The following is a 22,709-nucleotide window of genomic DNA, read 5'->3' as shown; positions in this document are numbered from 1 at the left end:
TATCGAACCATAGCGGACAGATTGATGTGTTAGTCGACGGTTTAATATCTCTAGTGCAGTTAAACTTACCCTAAGTAGTTCGTATGCCGTAGCACGCTGATCAACGTCCACCTCCAGACACTGATCGAGGAAATCCTGAAAGACGGTGCTAAGTTTCTCCTTCTCCTTAATCTCCGGCTTACCGTGCGTCGCGATCAGATAAAGCGCACGCAGTGGATTCTCATTAAGGTACGGTGGTTCTCCCTCAATCATTTCGATCGCCATAATGCCTAGCGACCAGAGATCAACCTACAACGACGGGAAACGGTGTGTTATTAATAGTGCGTTTTGTGCGCAAAACTTCAACTAAACATTTCTCACCTTCGGTCCATATTGCTTGCGAGTGACCACTTCCGGTGCCATCCAGTACGGGGTACCGACCATGGTCGTACGCTTCGATTGTTCCGGTGAGATCTGGGCACAAAATCCGAAATCGGTCAGCTTGACACTTCCGTCCAAACCCAGCAGTATGTTGTCACTCTTGATGTCCCGATGAATGACCTGATTGCTGTGGAGAAATTCAAGCGCTTGCAGGACCTCGCGACATACGGCCGCTATCTGGCCCTCGTCCATACACGTCTCCGTTACGACATCCGTCAGCGAACCACCGGGCAGATATTCCATCACTACCCACAGTTCTTCCGACACGAGGTAGCTGTCCAGGTAGTTCACCACATTCGGATGTTTGTTCTCCCGCATTACCAAAATTTCGTTGATGATCAGTTCCTTCTTCGGCTGCTGGCTGAGGTTCATCTGCTTGATCGCAACCTCCATACCGGTGGAGCTTTCGATCGCCGTATACACCGTACCGGAGGCGCCCTGGCCGATCTTTTCCATCTTGTTGTACTTCCGCTTCGGATCGCCCACGCTCACGATCGTACGCAACTTTTCCAGGATCTCTTCGTCGGACATTTTCTTCTTCTTCAAGTTAGCGGCCCGCTGTTGCATCGTAGCGCCCGGAGTTGTCGTCGTCGTACTGTTGTTGAGGTTGGTACCGTTGTTAACGTTGTTCGGTGCAGGTATAGCACCTGCGGCTGCCGTTGCTGCGGCGACTGCCACCACCGAGGTGCTGTCATTGCTGAGACCATTGTTGCCAGCTGTAAGGTTGGAGGACGACGTATGATTGAGTAGTGTGGGTTGTATTACGCCGGTAACGGTCCCCAGAGGGACAGCCCCTGTTGAAGTAGCGGTAGTAGTAGCGGTAAGCGATGCAGTAGTAATGGTACAAATAATGCTAGTGGTGGTAGAAGTATTAGTAGTCGTCGTTGTTGTTGTTATCGTCGTGATGGTAACGTGCTGCGTGGACTCGCCGTCCGTCGCGGCCGCCGCTAGCGATGGTTCCGTTTCCGGCGTTGTGGAAGCGGGCCGAAGCGGTTGGTCGTCGTTTGCGTCGGTCGGAGCGTCATCGGTGTGCTCCGATGGAAGATCGTCCAAGTCGTCGGGATCGTCGTCGTCGGAACGTGCCAGCGGGGCAACGATCGCGGGACGAACCGCCGTAGCTGGTGTCGTAGTCGTCGGTTTATTGTTTACTGTTAGCGTTAATGTGGTTATGGTTGTTGTTAGTTGGTTGTTAGTTGTTGGCGAAGGTTGTTGTTGTTGTTGGTTTGGCGATTGCAATTGCGATAATTGTAGTAGTACGGTTAGTGGCATGGAAGCGAATTGGTCCAGAGAAGCAGAAGCTAAGGGCAAGTTACCTTGGTGTTGATGATGGTGGTGCAAATGCTGAGGCAGCTGTTGGCTCGGAACGGTCACCGCTGTACCCGCTAGGCTGCTGATCGTTTGTGCGGATGCCGCGTTGACCGAGTTCTTGTTCTTGTCAAATTGTGTTGGACTGCGTACGGTGCCGGAACTCGCCAGCGATTGGTGTGTCGCCCCGGCGCTCAAATGCGGAGGTATTGGCGGTGAGATCGGATCATCAATCGGGCGTGTATACTAAGTTTGCGAATGGGATAATAGAATGAAAATTAGCAAATAAGTAAGATAAGTAATAACCCGCTGACATGATCAGTTCGTCGATACATTCATTTATGCTGTGAAAATTACGATGATCAATAACAAAATGGACTGATTTCGAAAGGCGATAGAAACATAAAATTGACTGCAATAAAGTTAGCCTTTAACTTTTCGGTGGCCTTGGGCTCTGACCCTTCTTATAGCTCCCTTAAAATTATCGGAGTAGATCCGGCCAAAAAATCAGCCGAATCTGAGTTGTATGAAGTTCGAGGCCACGTCAGTCCAAAAGTTTGCATACCCTTTCGCATCATACTTACTGATGAAGGCAACATCTTCGGAAAGACACTTCAAGATTATAATCCCTAATTACCGCGAATTCTGAAGGAATGGTCCCCTTTCGTAGATCGTTATCCTTCAGCACAGATGCACTGTCGGAGCACGGTGTGGGAGTCTTGAACGCTTATCTTCTTGGAGGAAGTCTTGAAGAACACGCAACCCAAGTCAAATATGTACACCATTGTATAACTAAAACTACGCTTCTGTTTGGCGTTGTGATCTTTTTCCAAACGTGAGAAGATATTACAAAACTTAAATCACCTATATCTCCAGGACACGTAGTACGTTATGATGCAAAATTACAACTACATATAGTTCAGCTTCAAAAGGAAAAACGTTGCCCACTACAGATGGCAAGATACTTGCCATCTCAAAAATCAGTCCATTTTTATCATCCACACGCTTATTAAAACTTTGACTTAAACTTTCATCAAAAAAAGCTAATTTACCAACAGCAACAGCGAAAGCCGATCAATTATACCCGACACGGTACGATGAAACGTTTCCTGGTAGATATTGTAAATCTCTTGAAACATGACGACAATTACGGCAGAACGCACGTTACTAAACACTTCGAAGAAATAATACAAATCACTACAATAATAACAAATCACATTGCGTACACACGCATTAATAACCAAACACCTAAGGTGTGTGTGCGTCCAAGACGATCGATGGTGAGTAACTGAAGATCAGCAACCACTGTGAGGTGAACAGCATATACTTCCAAATTTTAAATCGGTTGCCTTTTTCAGTTGTCCTTTTTCTCCGGTGACCCTTTCGCCTCTCTTCCTCACACTATCCCGGTCTTTCCGCATTCCTGTGACCGTTCTATGGTGAAATCTCGAAAGAAGACCCAAAACGCATACACATGGCGGCAATCGGTGGGTAGCGAATGTTTTACAGTCGGCACCGTTTCATGGGACAGAATGGCTTGAGGGAGGATCGCCATAAATGATCCATAAGGGACACACCGGGGGTAGGCATATCTGCATGCCAAGGTTACACACAAAAGGTAGCATAGATACGCGTCGTAATATGCAGTAGAAATAGCGAATGAATGAAACATGGGAAATTCCAAACCTAGCAGCGTTTGTAACACGTTCATCAAGGCGCTGACAACATTCCAGAGTAGTTTTAAGTTTTGGAAGATGGATACCTTTAATCAATGTCACTTCCGTTGTTCTATTACGTTATCTCGCCCGGAACTTCTTCATCTTCTATACCGTCTATCTACAACGGAACATGTATCGTTCAAAGCATGCGAAGATGCGTAAAACAAATTCAAAATCATCGAGATTCTTACTTGTCATTTTTTAACGAGTAATTTTATATTATAACTGTTGATCTTCTTACTGCGTTATCATGTTGTTATGTTGGGACTAGGCTTACAGGAATTTAATTACCTATTGATCGGGATATTCACATTGCTGGATAACTTGGTACTTGATTTGTGCAATTATTTACATATAATTTTTATTTTTATGTCAGCGACTAAACGTTAAAGTAAGGAAAAGCAAATTATTGAACTTTCCTCGATACTAAAGTGGGCGGGTTAGTTCTTTGAGTTTGAAAGCCCAAAATGATTCATTTACATAACCTTGCATGAATCTGTGGAAAATAAGCAGTAAACCATATGGTGGCTAGAACTGCGGAAAGTCCATTCGTGTCATTCGGCAAAACACACCTTGGCGCTCACTGAGAACCAACAGCATTATGGAAATTTATTGGAAAATACACCAAGGGTCTAATTAGACTTTTACCCACGTGCCCTTTTTTCATGCTGTACGTTACGTATATAAGTGAAACATTACTTACGATTGATTTGGTCCGTTCGGGGCGGCTGGCGATCGGTGGTGGTATCCCGTTGCCGCTGATACTTCCGCTGGCGCTGCCACTGAGTATGCCCAGTTCGTCGCTGTCATGATCACCGGCCGAATTGTGAGACGACAGACCAAGGCTGTAGGCCTGCGAATGGCTGCTCGAGATGATTTGCGCCCCGGGGCCACCGTGCGATTCCGAGTCGGTTGGTGTGCTGCTGGGACTGCTGCTGCTTACCCGGCTCAGCGACGACCCTATGGACGATGCTACAGTTGAGCATTAATAACGAAATCCAACATCCGCCACATCGGCAACAGTTAAACGTAAGGTGAATGTGGAAGTAAACTGAGACTGAGCAGAACAAAAAACCTGGAATATCTTGTGAGAAGTATTTTACCAACCAAGCGACATGGAGTCAATGAGGAATGAACTTAATTTCGAGTGACCTAAGACATTCAGACATAAGACAAATTAAGGCTTGAGTTCACCTCAATTACATGATCGTCAGTCGTGTTTGGGAAGGTAAATCGATCGAAGAAATACTAAGGCATCGTCGTAACACAGCCTTTGTTCGTTCCCAAATTTTAAACAAAAAAAGGATAACATTCGTTTAGATTGAAATATTCACCTATTTCGTTTGCAGCACTTTTTATTTAGATTTCTTTCTTAACTTTGCAGCTCAAGTGAACTGAATCCGTAAACAATTGAATTATTCTTGCGCAACACGATTGTGGATTATGCAATGGAAATAATCTTAACCGTGCTCCATTCCCGTGCTTTATTGGTTCGAGCACATTTTCCAACCTTCCTATCGATCGTTCCCATCCGGATTCAACGGTTTTTTCCTCCGTTTCTTAGTGCTTTTTCTATCCACTGCACAACATGGTGTAATGGTAACACCGGTTCGCTTACCATTCTCACCACTGCTGGAGGTGTTGGGAAATTGTACCAAAATTGCCCAGCAACTTCACTGGCGCATCGTCCACTGGAAGGCAAAACCCTTTCCATGAGCGAATAAATCGATTGACCGCCGCTTTCGGCGTTCGAAAGTGATACGGATGGGGTTTAATGCCGTCGCGACAACTGTCCCTTCCGCTCGCTTAATTGAGTAAAGTTCCCATCCCATTCCCTTCATCGGCTAACAAACGGCAATGACTTCGCCGCGTTCATCATTGGCGCTGAGAGCGAAAGGTGGAGAGGTTCGGGCCGTCGGGCCAGTTGAATAACTCAATTAATTTGAACTAAGCGCCATGCCCACACCCAGTAAGATACATCTCCCGACGGGTACGTGATTTCTGTCACAATCAAATCCGAAAAGACACGGACAGAAACAGTGGTAAGACATAAAAAAAACAGACACTATGATCGCCACAATACGAATCTCTGCTAATTGATGAACTTAATAAGTGCGGACGATGGGAAAGAAAAGCCTCCAGACTAGACCAGCGAGTCATCAATGGAGAACCATCAATGTGACACTGGTACGTCAAAACTGATCCGTTAGTATCAAATGGAATGATAGACAAAAATAGAATAAAATACCATTCTTGATATAACGTCATCACGAGAAGGAAGTAAAAAACTGTGCAAAAGTATAATGATAAGAGTTTGCTTTGGAGTTAGACTCCATCAGAGGACAGCAATTGATGACGATTGTTTGCTTCCGGGCGTGAATGAGGATATTGGATTTCACGTTCCACTTAAGCCACCAGACCGCTTTTCGACATTGATCTTGCTTTTCTCCTTTAAATGATGTGTGATTGTATCCTTAATGTGTGAGCTAACATGAGATCCGAAACACCGAACCTTGTCTTCATGTGAATATACCCATTCCAGCATTACGAACGAACTGCCAGACGAAAGTGAAAATTATAACACATTGCAAGCAACATTTTTACTGACACGATGAACCCTTTTGTTGCCCATCATCCGGTGTATGAACGGTCGCGAGTGTTATGTTGTTTGGAGCGTTAATTGGCTTTTGCCCGACCGGAAGGTGCCCTTCACCTTCTACTCGAGATAATTAGGAAATGTTGTACTAATTTTCCTGTGTGTGTTTGTAGCTTTTTTTTTCATTTCTTCATTGAAAAAGAGTAACGATGATGAGAAAATTTGTTACTATTTATATAATAGTTCAGATAATTCATCAATTTGGAAGATAATTTTCATTCATTAGAACTTTTTATAATCAATTCTCTGTAGCGTCTTTTGTCGATGTGATTTAGTCTGAATTATAATTTATATTTTCATAAATTATGATTGCAAAACCAATGAGGCAAAAAACCTTTTGATTACAATGCAATACAAAACATTGGTGCAGCCCTGGACCGAGTTTCCTGGAAAAGGATTGGAGACCAGGCCATGTCTACACGACGTGCTCGACCTTGAGCAGGCCATAAAAAAAGAAGAAGAAGACAAAACATTACAAAAAATCAATCAAAAGCAAATATTAATATTATGCAAACTCAAGATACAAAAGACCTCAAGATAATCAGAAGCCGAACCGAAACCGAGAATTTATCAATACTCGTGACTTATGATCTTTTACTGATCTAGACTAATAATTTCAGTGAAAACAAACCTGATATAAAATGGTTCAATAAATTGTCAATACCAAACGTGCCAATAAAATGCATTTCTGAATACAGTATCGATAAAGCAAAAAACAAAATTATTACATACATTTAGTTACAGATAAGCTGACAAAGACAAATGCAAGTGATCTTAATTAAATTTCTTGCGCTTAATTACGAAAGATGTGAATCATCTGATGATCTATATCAACTACATCAAAATTCAAATTTGGCTTAAAAATGGTTCAAATTTGTTTTCTACAAAAGTCGTATCAGATGAAGCCTCAAAGTTATTGTTCGTGGGTTTGTATTGCGTTTGTTGATTGGAAATTATTATAAAATATTCCCTATTATATAAAATTACAATACATTTTTAACATTTGATGGTGAAAAATTGGAAGCCCAATAACATTGTTTTCTATCACAAATATTAACACTTCATCTCCCATCTAGCAACGTTATATTTTTTGTGACGATGATCTTCAAAATTCATTTTGAAACAAATGTTTAGCTCTTTCATTTTCGTCACCTTGTGCCGTGGGAGCTCGTTTTTTGTTTTGTTTTGCTTGGTAGCTGATTTTATGATACTTTTCTTTGGGACCGTTTTGCCGTGAGAATTTGCATTCTCCAATCCGATCACCTCAGGTCCCGTGCGGCGCACCACAAACGATAGCCTTACCGGGGAATGAAATGATGAATGAAATGCAAAATCTTGCACGCGCTAACTATGCTCCACGAAAGTGAAATCCCTTTCACTTGAATTCGCATCGAACAAAAAAAAAAAAGGCACGCACGCAACACACCAGAGAAGGGGAAAGAAAATCGTCCAAAAACCCGACCTATCCCACCCACTCCTGGAGCCAGCAGCAGCTGGTAAGACCAAACCCGAAGATCGGCCATTTAAAAGTTGAACCTCCACTGTGCGATCGTACAAGCGATGCCGCCTTCGTTGCATTCATTGTCCCTCCGTCACGAGAGAACGGAGGTAGGTCGAGAGAACCACCGGAAGGTAAGTCGGCACCATTTTCGGCGCGTAGTACACTACAATGTCTTAATAAATTGTGTGCTTGAGAATATGTGTTGCTTAAACACTTCGCACGCTTGTCGCGGGTCTTTATGTTTCACGAAAAAGCAATGAATGCGCGACTTTCTACTTGTCATATTGTTGGTGTTTTTTTTTTTGTTTTGGGCGCTTCTCTAGGCCCATGAATGCGCTGGCGGGAAAATACCGAGACGTGGGTGTGATCTATTGAGAGTTTGTTTGGAGGTGGGATAAGCTTATTAGCGCTACACAATTGTCATCTTTCATGGATCTCTAATCGTTCGACATAGCAGGAAGGTTGTGGTATTTTATTTTTCGCTGGAAAAGGACAGGTACAGCATATTTTAAAATGCCAACCAGTTTGAGCATTGAACCATATTTTGAGCTTTATTTACAGATCAAAAATAATGTTGCTGTCTTTATTATCATTGTAGAAATTTGTAATCCATGAATTGTAGACTATTTTGGTTTATTAAAGTGACACAGAATAAAAAAAACAAGCTACGTTTGCGGAATAGATCTGTCACACACTTATGTACACAAATTTGCATCGATATTCTTTGCGTTTCACCATGGCCTTATGGTTTCGGTGTCCGGTCCAATACATCAACGGTAGTGAGCTCGAGTTTCATCTGAAGCGTCCTCTGGTAAAGCATGTGGATTTAACTATCAGGCGCCTTCTCAATATGTGCGAGGTTATTGACCTCCGACAAATCATTGTGTCAAAATGGAGTAGGGTTAGATTACCATCAGTATATTCTCGGGGAAATTACCGGTACATGGTAAGGGCTTTATGTTTAAATTAATTGATTTAAATATGTTTAAATTTTAAATTACTAAATTACTAATATATTTTAAAACAAATTTTTTATTTCTAGACATATTCCTAATTTTTTAAACAGTTTCAACGCTTTTTTCATAAATTATATGTTATGCTTTTTGATTTGTAATATTTTGTCGTAAAAAAAATAAAACTTTCAATTTTATTTTCCAATAATTTTTATCGCAAACCTTTTTTTTTAATATCACTCCTCAAAAAATTTCGCCAAAAAAATCAATTTTTATATTTTCTGCCCTTGTATATAAATAATGCGAACCATAAAATCTAATGTATTCGTGATTTTAACATATTTGTGTTTGCTTCGCCTGCAAGCTGCCACAATAAATTGGCGTAATGCTAAACATGGCCGTAAAAATACTAGTAAATAAATCCTCCATCAATTGCTACACTTTCATTGGCATAACAGCACAAATGGCTTAATCTCCAACTTCACTATACCCCACACCAATAATAAAAAAGGGTGAATTTTCATGCAAAAAAAGGAAACCGCAAAATGTTGCTATTTAAAACGAGCCCCGGTTGCAAAGAACGTCTGCTGTTCGATGACCTTCTGCGGCAGTTCGCACGTCGTTGTTGTGTCGTGCCGTATCCTTCGCTTCGATCGCTTATCGCGGGCACCGCTTGTCGTGAGGGTGTTGGCGTGATTGGCAATATGCACCACCCCTCTCCCCCGCCTTCCACTGAAATGGCCCGTTTTACGGTGACTTTCGTTCGGGAAAAACGATATGTCAAACGACTGGTTTCCAAACGATATGGTTGCCACCTTTTTTAGTTATGTTACGATGCTGCACAAATTATGCAACACTCTGTTGCTCCTTACAGCGTGTGTTGCATTTCGAGCTGCAGTATGAAAAAAATGTTAAAATCTATCACACAAATCGTTACATTTGTTATTTAAAACTAGTGGAAAAAACCTGTGTAATTTAACGTTCAATTTGTTTTTTACATTCGCTCAGCGCTTAACAGGGAAGAAATGATTTGATTTCATTTCACCAGCAACTCCTATCAGAAATTCAGCATCAACATCACCCCCAGATCTGATGATGACGGACGGTCTAAATCTTTTTGAAACCGAGCCTCCACTCTGCGTTGCGTTTAGCACGAACAAAAGGTACCATGAATTTGCAAATATTGAGCCATAACACATTTAGGACCGCGTATGAAAACCTTTGCAGCATTTATGTGATCTGGACCGGAGGAGAACAGGAGGAGAAGAAGCGAGAAAAGGAGCGATCAAAGTAATAGCAATAAATGAAGTGATGGTAAATATGTGCCTTCCAAACAAATACAGGGTAAATCACTTTCACAACATGTTGCGCAATCTTGCATGGGAGAGGATAAGGTGAAAAAAATCCAAACATGATGCAAAGTTCAAACAAATGAACTTGACATATGCAGTCCAAAAAACGAACAGACATTTACATGTCAGTATGAAAGCGTATTAGGATCATAAATAAGTTCGCAGCGTTTTTAATCGATATTTCAACAAAACAAACTGTTTGAACGCTTTCTTTCTTCTTCTGAATGATTTCAGAGTTTCATGGCAACATGTGGGCGAGCTATATTAGGACCAACATCACTTTGTCATGACTATCGAGATAATGTGGTCAACTTTCTCGCAATGTTTAGCTCAAACACATTTATTGCTTTTGTTCGATCTGCTCTGTATCCCTTTCATTTAATTGTGGCAGCTCGTAATAGACCACATCTAGCTGGTCCCACCAAATACTCCATATGATCTTCTCGTTATGAATATTCGGCTTAGCTGTTGATGATGAGGAATGGTCGGACTATCCATACGACGTACGGCGTTTTGCATTAGCATAGTGGATCCACTGTTCATTTCATTCTGTTGTAAAGAATAACCTTTTCTTTTTGACATTGCAACGGCTGCTCATAAGCGGACATACGGTGTTTGATGTCTCCTTGTTTCTATTTTTAAGGTTCAGGAAATGGCTTGTTGAATTACTCCAAGTGTCTTAGCGGATTCTTCTTGTGGTTTTGTTAGAGCTTGTTCAGGCATTGCCTCTAGTCCATTCTCAAACGTTTATGTGCCTCCGGATAGTTCTTCATTTTTCAAAACAAAATTGTCACTTTTATAAAAATTGAATCACTTTCGACAAAGTTACTTTAGCTAAACTATAGTTATTACAAACTTACACTAAAATACGATAGCAGCCTTTTTCTTCACATTGAAACAATGAAGCAGAACTACCCGCATTATTGTAAACACAATATTCAGTAAAACAGTTGCCATTTGTACAAACTAACCACAATGCCATTTTAGCGTAATGGCAGAGGAAAAGAATGCCTAATGATGACACTTAAAAACAGTGTTACCAGATTAACTAGACAGATATTAATGGTATTGACATTTGTTATCAAAACGCACGGAATTTATCTAAATACCTAATAATAGTATAAATAGTTCGAAATACAGATCACAACTTGGTTCAGATTGCAACAGAATTAACCAATTGAAAAATATAAATATTATTATCATTTTTCCATTGTTTTATTTGCCAAATGATTCTACATCGTGAAGCACAAAGACAAAAAATCTAAAATTAAAAAAAAACAAAATTTCCCGCTCTACAAATAACGATCGAAAGCAAAATTCAATTTCTGTTTTCATAAAAAAAAATCCTTCGTTACCCATCTGCGAAGCAAAAGGGTTTATCATTTTAATTGAAGAATTTCACCAAAAAAAAACAAATAAAACTGATTCATTTTTTAAATTACTTTTTTATTTTTTCGCTTGATAAACATCACGTGATGGTGTGGTGAAACAATCGACAGAATGAGAGGAAAATTGGAAACTCCAGTCGTACGGTTTCGTATTGGTAAACTGTCTCTCTTCACACAAAGCTCAATATTACCCACAGTTTTTCTTCGGCAAGTGAGCAATACAGCACCCAGTGTTTTCGATGGTTATTTCAAAGCAAGTAAATGTGTATATCGCTTCCATCCTTTTTCGGATCTGGTCGAAACGAAATTTGGTGCAAAACTTTGGCACTCCTCTCCTCAATGTGATTATAGCGATTTTCCCGAGCGAAAACGCTTATGCAAATTAATGGGTTGAAGTTTTTCATCGATTCGATCAAATGATAGAGTAAATTCCCGATGTGGCTGATGGGGCACAGTTGGGATTTGGTGATGGTTGTGTTTTAGTTTTGCAGCCCAACAGGTGGTGGCCAAAGTTCAATGCATATTTTTTTTGCCCCTCCTTTGCATTGCTGCTTTTACAGATTTTTATTTCCAGTCGATGGTGTAAGTTTTTACAACCGCTGGCCTGGGAGATTGCAAATTGATTTCTATTTGACGAGATAAGCTTGCGGGCAATTTTTTTTTATTGGAAAAGTAAAAACTTTAACCACAAACATAAACGGACAAAACGTTTCATCAAGGGAATAGACACATCGATCTTGGTCGTAGGTCGGTAGTGGATACAGATACTCTTTAAGCACAATAAACCAAAAAGCTAAACTTACCCGAGTGTGTCGTAGTGTGCAGTCCATGGGTCATATATTTCGAGCTAGGCCGCTGTTTGTTGCTGTTGTCGAAGAAGTTCAGCACGTCCAACACGGCCTGAGGATTTTTCTTCTGCTCCTGCTTGCTAATGTTCGAGTTCTTCAACATCAGCGCCCATTGCTCTGGCATACCCTGTGGTGATGTAGAAACGGTTTTTGGGGAAAATGGGAAAGAAAAAGAGAGAAAAAAAAACATGTGCATCAATTAGTATTTATGAATGGAGACGTAGATGAGGTATAGGTTGGCGGGGATCGACGTGTGATTTGTGATTTATGGAGCCAATGCTTGATTCGACTAAAAATAAAACGTCTAGCAATAATTGGAACGCGTTACAAAAGCTATGCTTCGAGCGTAAAGTAAATAGTGGCAGCGAGTAGCTGTGTATCGTGAGGAAATATGAGAACTAGCCAAATACATTAACACAGAGCAACATAGTAACATCAGCAATCAGCTAAACATTTACTAATACGCAGATTTCCACTTCAGACATGATTTATAGACTAAATTGATTGATAAAATAAAATAAAACTATATCATGCGATAGACGAGTGTTCATAGATTATCGTTCGTGTCAATGTCTCACATTAAAGCTTACAATCAAATGGCAAATGTATAAAACCATCCTCCTTAAAGCCTTTAACCAAAGCCTTTTAAGAGTTTGGAAAGCATGAACATGAATCACATCTTTAAAAAGGTTAAACTAATGATTCCAATTACAAAACCAACCGGCGCTAGTTGTTTCTCTTCTTCGCGTACGACCTTTCTGTAGCATACGTAGGGTGCGAAAGAGCTTTGCGTAATGGCTGAGACGTAATATTTCAACCTACGGGAACCATTTCCATTGCTTCCCGGGGGTAACCATCTTGAAGAAGCCCTCCAAGCGAATTGCTTGTTTGTGAAGATTAATTTGTAATCGTCACGCGCACACGGGCGCGCGCGCGCAAATGTTTTCGATTTTTCCTGTTTGATAGCTTGCCATGCAATGTAAGAGGCACTGGTACACTGAGAGCTGTATTTGGTGCTATAATAGAGCCATTTCCCAAAACCTCACCCTTACCCAACGTATACCAAAGGAAATGGAAACGGTTCTATCGATCAACAGGTTGTGATAGCTGTGAAGGAATCGAGTGTTTTTAGCAAGGATATAGAACAACTTTGAATGCGATGTGATTAAGTAAACATACATTAAACACCTTTCACTTCTTTGATAATACAGGGAACAAAACTGTTAGAGGCAACAATATTGAGATGGATATTTAGCAAATATCATTTGCAGTAAAAAACACAAAACCCTATCAAATTTGATTGTGAAACATAGTGGATAATATAAAGTAAAATAAAAACCTGCATTTAACATATTTTACTTGGAGTCGCAGAATAAGGAAAGTTCACAATGTATGCCTCTAGAACACGGCAGGGCTAGGTTCAAATCTTAAAACAAAAAAGGATAATCGAATTAAACATGAGAATACTCACTCTTTTCAGAGAGTTGAAACGGATTGGTTATTCACTGTTTCAAATACTTGAAATTTTTACTCACTCACAAGAGAATCACAAAAATATTTTAATTATTTCAAAGTTTTTATTCATTCACTCTCTGCGCCGACGCGCGTTTCAATTCTCTTTTGCGTTTCAATTCACAAATTAAGAGTGAGTAAATGTTTTCTAACTCTTTCTAGATTTTAATCACTCTACAGCAGTGATTAGTAATTTATTTCTGTCCATTTTTTACTCAACTGTTACTCATTAGTCGACACAAAGAGTGAGTGAGTAAAATTGCAAAAGAGACAGTCATTAGTCGGCACAGAGAGTGAGTGAAAACGTAAAGGAGTGAGCATCTTATGCTGAGAGAGAAACTCTTTTTTGCAGGATTGAACTCACTCACTCATTCTTGCTCAGTGTGCACATCTTTCGAACTATGCGAATCGAATTCGAACTACGCGGGTTATTCTCATATTCCTGACAGCCGCTTTTACAAGGCAATCATAAAATAAAATCAAAAATTTCATTACATCACATTTTAATTGAACGAACGAGATTTCAAACTATCAATTCTGACTCTACAATGGAACCAATATTTTGCACGACACGACAGGACATTAACTCTGGCAGATTTGGAGAAAGTTAATCACCTTTACTTTCATCTCTTCCAATCCTACAGCGAAATGGTTGGAGGTGTTTTTGGCGATTTTTTTCCTTCTCTCTATATATATTCTCCATATTAATGTATATAATCCTTTCATTAACATTGCAAAATGTTTTTATAATTGCACACCTCGTGTTGGCTTGCCAGTAGACGGGGGTCAGGTACACTTGCTTTAACGGTCTCCAAACAAACAATCACGTTTCGGGCTTGACATTTTTGACATTTTCGTAAATTGGTTTCTGTAGCTTTTGGCACAGTGCCAAAACGACCGTTAAGATTGAAAGCATTTTTTGTTTGTCAGAAAAGAAAAGAAACAAGTCCCTTTACACCTCTTTTTTTCCTTCGTCATCAAGTTTGCAAATGTGTCGGTGGATACCGTAAGACGACCGCAAACGGTAAAGAAAGTCCCGAATGATGGAGGGACTATTTCTGGGTGGGTAAAAGTAAAACACACTTCACCCCTAGACGATAAACCGTCCGGGAACGACGTCTTAATTTGTTTCCTTACATTTCCCGTCATCAGCTTCACGGGTTTGCCAACGATGGTTGGATTTGTTGCAACCGCAGGTTCGATGACGACGAGGACGACGACGATTACAACGTTTTGCGGGACTGGGGGGATCGTATCAACGGGTGGTCTACTGCACCAGTTACTCCCCGTTAGATTGGATCTGGCTGCTTGGAAACATGGGCACATAGATAGATACTTCATTTCTGTTTCAACGAGTTTCAATGTTTGCAGTTCCGCTTACCTACAGCGGACATGTCGTAGAAATACGCCGCGGGCAATGGTTTTGAAGTTGAAAGGTAAAAGGTAACATAATATTATTTTTGATTTTCATTTTGACAGATTTTGTAATCGGTATCAGAGGAGAAAACAAAACGGAAGGATTGTGGACTAGCTCTAATTTTATAAAAGAAAATGCTCTTGAAATTTTTATAATCATAATGATTTTATATTACAGGGTTCCCGGTTGAAATTGAACTGTGAATAAAATTAGAAAATGAAGTGTCAATCATTTGTTGAATAACCCCTTACCGAAAAGAAAAATTCTAAGCACAGTTTAAAATGAGATGGTTAAAACTGTAACGGACTTGATAATGCGGTTATTAGAAATTTTCCGTCCAAAAATGTTATCTTCAATCAGGACTCTGGCAGAATGTTCCCTCCCAACGCCTTTCCATTGTGATGCAACAAAAATCATAATTAAATTTTGTGTAATTAAAATATATTTTCTACAAATGTACACCATTTTCTGGCTTACGACCGATTTCACTTGAAAACAACGTGTTTGGTTTCGATTTTCATACTGGACTTATTCTGTCAAACACAATTTGACAGATAAGCGACAAACATCCATTGACAGAAAATTACACGTTTAACAACGCAACATGTGTCAAAATTTCGAAGTGTTGTGCACAATTAAAAATATCACAAGATAAATTGGAATTTATTCAATAGACAAGAAGGTTGCTAATTCGTTATTAAAGCATCTATTTCTATTTCTCATCATCCATCTTCTGTTCTTCTACATTAAAGCTCATTGTGTCCAAAAGATGCGTCGTCAATGGGGAAAAAATGTTAGGAAAGCTTTTCACTGTTTGTCGCTAATTTCGAAAGCATGCAGCTTCAAAATCCAACATATCTACACAACTAGCGAAAGCTTTAAAAGCCACCACCACATGCGGTAAGCATTAAAATCCATGTCACGGTACTTATTTTTCACGCAATTAAGGACCACGTAGAGAGCGTTGCCACTTTGCTGCAAAGGGATCAACAACAGAAGCTAACGATGGCTGCATTAGGCTGGACCTTTTAAAACAGATAAAAGACTGATGCGTGGAATTTTTCGTTGGTGACAGTTTGTTCAATGCAATAAAAAAGACCCGAAAGACGATAGATCAACATGATGATTTAATGTTCAGTATTGAAGCTGAAGCTGAATGCGTTACAACTTACATTTGTGCTTTTGTGACAACATATGCTTTGGATGAGTAAGCCCATTGCATAATAAAAGCAAGGGATGAGCTCTTAACGCTGTGTGGACGCGCAAGGCCCAACTATGCGGATGAAAGTAAATCGAATTAATGCTCATGAGATGCATCAGAGCAAGACTGCGTAATCATAGCCGATGAGATGATCTGGCTACGAACGCTAATAACACACGAAAATTTATGTAAGCATACGAAACATTGTCCACGCTGATGATTTGGACAAAATAGTTTAGGATGTATGATTGATTGCTTTTCTCTCTCTTCTGTAGAGTGCTTTTTAATCATATAGATACAGGGATGATTTTATCTACGTCACAGCAAATAGCGCCTAAAAATTAAATTATGTCATAATTGTTTACATTACATCAAGCTTGTTGGTTAATATAAAGAAAATAAGATTTGAAATAAAAAATGTTACAAAAAGGAACATTTGATGTAGTATAAGAAGTATGTAATAGCGTAATAGCCTTACAAGCCCAAAGGACACAATTAAGTACTGGTTTTAAAAGATACAGAAAGTAGCTCAAACATCGCAGCCAAGGGCGAAACACAACGTAATCATAACGTAATCATATTTATGAGGTGCAACTAGAGCGTTGGAGAGAAATGCCTATGTTGCTTCAGTCGATTTCGGAACATGGCCAAGCCATTGATAGTATTCACCTTCTTCGTTTTCTTTATTTTTTTCGACAAATGTTACCTTATGAGAAAAGCACATAAATTATGACATCGAAACTCCTGTTTGGTTCATTTTTTTACGTATTCCCTTTTCTAGAAGTTCACTTTTCTGCACTCGTCCATATATACTCAACAAATGCTCATTTCATTTCAGGCTCTATAATTTGATGAACTGTTTTTATCCCTTCACTCCATCGTTCGATTTCATCACAGCAGCCAATAGAGAATTTGGAACGCCAAATAGACGCACTGCACTTAGTAGTCGAAGCTCTCTTATTCCCCTGCTTTGCCACACTCTAACGATGTAAACAAAGCCAAGCAAACGGTGCCAAAGCTGAGGGTAATACCCAATCGTCATCAGGCGTTTACATCATGCATATCGACAGCATCAGATTTGTCGAAATCGATAGCGAAATAGGACCGGAGCGCGAGTTACTCTACTACTGCATCGCACTGTTGATATCAAGATTTTGTTACCGAGTCGGTTTCTGTGGTTTTCTTTCCCCATATACGAGTGCTGCTGGAATTGCAATGACCTACCCTTCGGAAGGGCCAGTAGCCAGTAAAGTAATAGGGGTGTGGATTTTGAGTTCCATTTTACGATTCCAAGACTGGAGTCTTGGAGGCATGATACTGTCGAGCAATTTCCCTAATACCGTGTAATTTCTTCCTTCAACACAAAACACCGGCCATTTATATACAGTTAACACCTTGCTGTGGCTGCCTGTTGTCACGAATGAAAACCGTGCTGTATGATCGTTAGTTCGTATATCAGTGTTTGTGAATATTTAAGATAGGACTTGAACTGCAAAACAAGCAAAATGTTTTTTTTTCTTTACAATTTTGAAATTATTTTTTTCATTTCGATACATTTGATGCCGTTGTTGGTTGTGTAGTTTCTTAAATTGTTATTTATATGACTTTCTGTTAAACGTAATTTTTTTTTCCTCTAGACGTTCATTTTTTAGATAAAATCAAATGTATTTAATTTTACAGGATTTTCGAATTAACCACATATTCGAAGTCGGATATATTGCTGGATTCTGTTCAAGTTTACCTAAAACGCGGTGAGTTAGAACTTTCACAAAGCTTTGGATTCACACATTTGCAATTGATGTTTGGCATTGGATTCTATCATAACTTTCACGAATTTTTAAAGTACCGAAGAAATAGTTAGTATAAGAAGCACGTTTTTGTCAAAATTTGGCTTCAGAGCTGCATTTTGCACATGGGAATTATTATGGTACAAAGCATCGTTTATAAGGATTCGTCAGGCTTTTTTAAAAATACGAATAATTAAAGTCAAGGAAAGGCAAAATCGGTATGCCAACATCATTTGCAGTTTTAGTGTCACAAAAGAAGAAGATATTTGTAAAGAAAGTGAATAGTAATATTAAAGAACAGAGTTTGTTATTTTGTTTATACTAATAACATTTGTTTAGCCTTGATTTTTGCTACTAAAAAAGCTTTGCTGAAATTACTTGGAATTTTACTCCAGTTAAACTATGTTTCCCGTATTATAGAAATGTAAACAAACTGTTTATAAACGTATGTTTCAAACCAAAATTTATGTTAGAAACGTAAAACAAAAAAACAAAATTTTGCATGATATTTTCATATGCAACAAACCATGATAGATCTGAAATCCTGCTAATTTTACTTATTTTAAGGCATACTGAAAGCTTTACAACATATACGCAAGCAATGGCCTACATTACCTGAAAGAAAACCCTGCAAATTTATGCAGATAAAGTAACACACTATGCTATATGATGTACGAAATAAAACTAATCCAACCAGATTGGTTCGAACAGCGGGTGGACAAGAACGTGACTTTATCGTAGCATGGCACCTTCGATTGAAAAGGTAAAAATACAACCCCGACAGTTAAGGGTGAACCCACCGAAAGGCACTCAACATAGGAAACAGGGAAGAAGTAAGGTACGAATCGGTCAAACATATTCGTGGGCTGACAGCGGCAGCTAAGCAGGTTAAGCCGTTTCCGCGAACGTTTGCCAACGACCGGGAACTCCTTCAACACGAATCAAGCGGAAACCTGTCCCGTATATTTGAACTTACTTTGTGTGTGTATGTGGTTTTTAGCTGTCGTTGTGTGGTGCAGAAAAGTGCAAGTGTCGCCTCGACCGTACAGCATAGATGACGGTCGTTACGCATGCACCATAAGGTATAAAAAAAAGAACGCCATGAGGGTTTCTCTCATTGGCTTCCATTCGGGGGCTTTCGGATTAGGCCGTGTGGATTTACAGAGAAAATCGCTTTTACTTCCCACGTGCGTAGGAACCCTATGGCAATTGCAAAGCATTTTTCTTCGTTTTCCCCTTAGGGTTTGGTGCATTTATGTTCCTTCCCATAAATGCATACCGGTCTCCCGAAAGCTTTCCTAAGTTTCTTCACTTGGTATTATTATTGTTTTGTAGTTTCGATTAATATTAATATCGTACTTATTTTTATGAATTCCATTATTCTTCCGAACGCACTCGCAAAACATTGGAACGCTTTTCAGGTCGCACAGGTTGTGGGTCGTTTGTCTCTCGATTTCACCGGTTTAACTTTTAACACTAGACCTCCCCTAGAGTGTATGGTGACAGTGTGGCTAGTGCAACGCAGATTAGATTGTAGGCTGTATCTTCCGGAGGGCAATTTATACGATTGCCGGTGCTTAACCCTTGCCTTTGCTAATAAATTTTATGTTTTAGAGTTTTGTTTTCTAAAAAAAAACTCCCAAAAAGATTAATTATATTTCAATAACGATCTAACCTATCCATTTGTGATGTGAATTGATTAAATTTTCGTATTAAATTTAACATCCTTTAATTTTCCTATTAACATAAGTAACGTGTTGGCTGATTGAAAATACAAACTTCACGGCACACTCTCAGCACGGAACACGAAAGTGGCTTTGCCGGTATGCTTAGACACGCTAACTTTGTCACGGGATTATTTTCCTATGCAAGATCGATTGTTCCAGCGCACTGCATACATAGTAGAAATTCAATCGCAATCTGCTCCACACCGCACAATTTAAACCTAGCCCGCAGGACCGGAATATCTGCTAATAGATATGTTTCCGTTCGTCGCTTGCTAAGGCTTCCGCAAGGTGATGGCGCAAGTCTTTCGTTTGAAAGTGAAATTGAAAACGATTGTGTGTCGCGCTTCGATTGGAATTGGCGTGGGATGAACTCGTTTTTTTCGCGAAGTTTGCTTAATAAATGCCTTCTTAACTTTTCGCAATTACAAATGTGCATTTTGTGTGACTTGTGCAAACATAGAATGGAATATTAAAATGTATTTGGCAATACATCTCATTAAAATTAAATAAAAATAAAGTAAAACTATTACTAATTTCGTTTACAATAAAAACCTAAATTGTTTACTCTTCTGCATACATTAGCCACTTAATATGGAAAAGCCTGATTGGGACTTAAAAGAAATTTTATCTCACGCACGATGTGGAGCACTAAAGTGCGTGCACATTAAACTTTTCCACTGGTACAGTTTTTCCACCTGAACCGTAAGGTGAATGTTTTCTCATGAGCTGCCTACCATGCTGCAGAGCGTATTCATGAAGCTTTCTTCCGCCTTAACGAGTACCTCATTATAACTGGAACCGCTAGAGGTGAAAGAATAGAAAAACACACATCGCGGCGTTTGGGCTTTTGTGGAAATGGGAATATATGCCATCGCGGCCGGAAAGTACACGGGACTTTCAAAAGGAAAAAAAAGAAGAGAGAACACGATGTTCTTATGCATATTCTAGTTTCAATTACGGGTGCCATAGCCTTTCAACCTCATCCTCTCTTTAACACTAGGCGACGATGGAGATGAGTTCTTCTTGCTAGAGCAAAGTTTCTTGACATCATCATTCGCCAAACAGAGCATTATGTGCGCGTTTTCCACCGTTCTTTGCCATCTAGCGGTGGCCTTTCTCCCACACACGAACGCGAATAGTAACTTTACCATCTATTATCATTCCCATCACGATTACGTCTCGTCTCGTCTAGGGTGTCGCGCGCCGTTCCGTTTGTGTGCGTCGTCTTGTCTGGTCTCGTATGAATGGGGGTGAGTTAAGAAGCACATTGAATGCTTTAAATTTTCAACATTTACCCCGAGAGCATTCCTTAGCAGTGTTCGTAAAGAAACACACTAAAGGGACATTATATGTCGTTGACTTAGTTCGCAATTTACCATTTCAGTATTCATTACGGGAAGAAGAATAAAATAAACAGTAATAAAGCATCGTGAACAAATGAGATGGCATGAAACAAGTTATGAAGTTTTAATCGATAAATAGACGTCATGTGTGTGGTGTATGTAATAGGCTCCACGCGATAGGCTAGGCATCAAATCGCATCTGAGCCGTACCCTGAGCAAGGACTGACTATCCGGCACCGTGGTTAAAAAAGACAAGTAAGCCAGAAATAGCCGGCGTGGCCTTAGAGGTCGTTAAGCCAAGAGAGCGAGAGACGACATCTGTAGTGACGATGGAATTTTTACAATAGATGTCATTTGAACAGAAGTTTATTTATCAAATAATGGTACATATGCATAAACTTATAAATCCGTAAGCTGGGAGGAAGGATTGTCAAGTGTGCGGTAATTCCGAAATTTCTTACAGTTATTACAAGAAACTCTCTTGTCTCATTTGGTATTAAAGAAAATATTCAGGACATATAACATTATTTGAGGTGTTCTCAATATTCATTATTCAAATAGTGTCATTTGTAAATTAACGTTGAGAGATACATTAGCTACTTCTGTGCTGGAACACAGAACCCTGATCTCCGATATTGACTCCTAGTAGAAATGGCCTGCGTATTGACGCTATGGGAAGTAGTGATCCAATATTATTTATTAATAACTAGGGCACGGACAATTCTTAAAAACTGTTACAGAATTAATAACACTATATCCGTATTAATCCGACTTCGCATTCCGGAGTATACTTCGAAGTAACTCCGGAATTATCCGGTGTAATCCGGATTTTGCTCCGGAGTAACCTAGTTGATAATGATGTAAAAAGGACTTATATAAACGAAACGGGTTTTTTATCAACAACTAAACAAATTTGTGTTACAGAACAAATACTTTTTTTGTTTGGGAGAATGCGGAATTACTTCCAAGTCGACAGTGATTTCGATTTCGGTTTTGAATCGGAAGTAAAATCAGCAATTGACTCCGGAATAATCCGCAGTAACCTTCAATTGATTCCGCAGTGCACTCCGGAGTTGCATCCGGAGTTTATATCGGAGGTTACTCCGGAGTAATTACTCCAGTGAAATCCGGATTAATACGAAGTAATTACTCCGGAGTTTACTCCGGATTCTATGTGTCGGAGTCGGAGTGGATTCATTAATCCACTCTGGAGTAGACGAACCCATATTCGTTCTAAAATACAATGCAAAAATATGACACGAAATGAAGAGGAGTTGTTAATTTTGATTCGGAGTTGTTGGATGTACACTTTGAGTTAAGCAATTTTCGAATCGAATAAATGTATTTTCAAAAATACCACAAAATTCAAGCACTAGGAACAGTATTGACGTTGAAGTAAATATTTGGATTTTACACACAACTAGATATGTTGATTCTTTCAACGATTTAAAGTTGGAAACGGGAAACGTTTAACGGAGCGCCACAACGATTTGCTACCCTCGCAATTACTGGGACATAAAGAGTGCTCCATCAACACGGAATATTTTCGCAGTCGTTTCTGTCTGCTGAGTTCTCCCCCAA

General features: G+C 39.6%; 1 protein-coding gene across 2 annotated transcripts in view; it reads right to left on the bottom strand.

The window, feature by feature from the left end:
* The window catches only part of LOC125765421 (serine/threonine-protein kinase Pak), a 58,396-nt gene that overhangs the window by 5,221 nt on the left and 30,466 nt on the right, over positions 1-22,709 (bottom strand). The window contains exons 5-9 of one of the 2 annotated variants that reach the window (XM_049430555.1): positions 12,097-12,268; positions 4,147-4,415; positions 1,734-1,971; positions 361-1,214; positions 70-288 (exon numbers count right to left, since the gene is read on the bottom strand). In XM_049430555.1, coding sequence (XP_049286512.1) covers positions 70-288; positions 361-1,214; positions 1,734-1,971; positions 4,147-4,415; positions 12,097-12,268 — 1,752 coding nt within the window. The remainder of the gene's footprint in view (positions 1-69; positions 289-360; positions 1,215-1,733; positions 1,972-4,146; positions 4,416-12,096; positions 12,269-22,709) is intronic. The other variant, XM_049430556.1, reaches the window with a different exon arrangement.

The sequence above is a fragment of the Anopheles funestus genome, chromosome 2RL (assembly GCF_943734845.2).
Source record: "Anopheles funestus chromosome 2RL, idAnoFuneDA-416_04, whole genome shotgun sequence".
In the NCBI taxonomy this organism is placed as follows: domain Eukaryota; kingdom Metazoa; phylum Arthropoda; class Insecta; order Diptera; family Culicidae; genus Anopheles; species Anopheles funestus.
The sequence above is the reverse complement of the archived record's forward strand: the minus strand, read 5'-3'. Positions and strand labels throughout refer to the sequence as shown.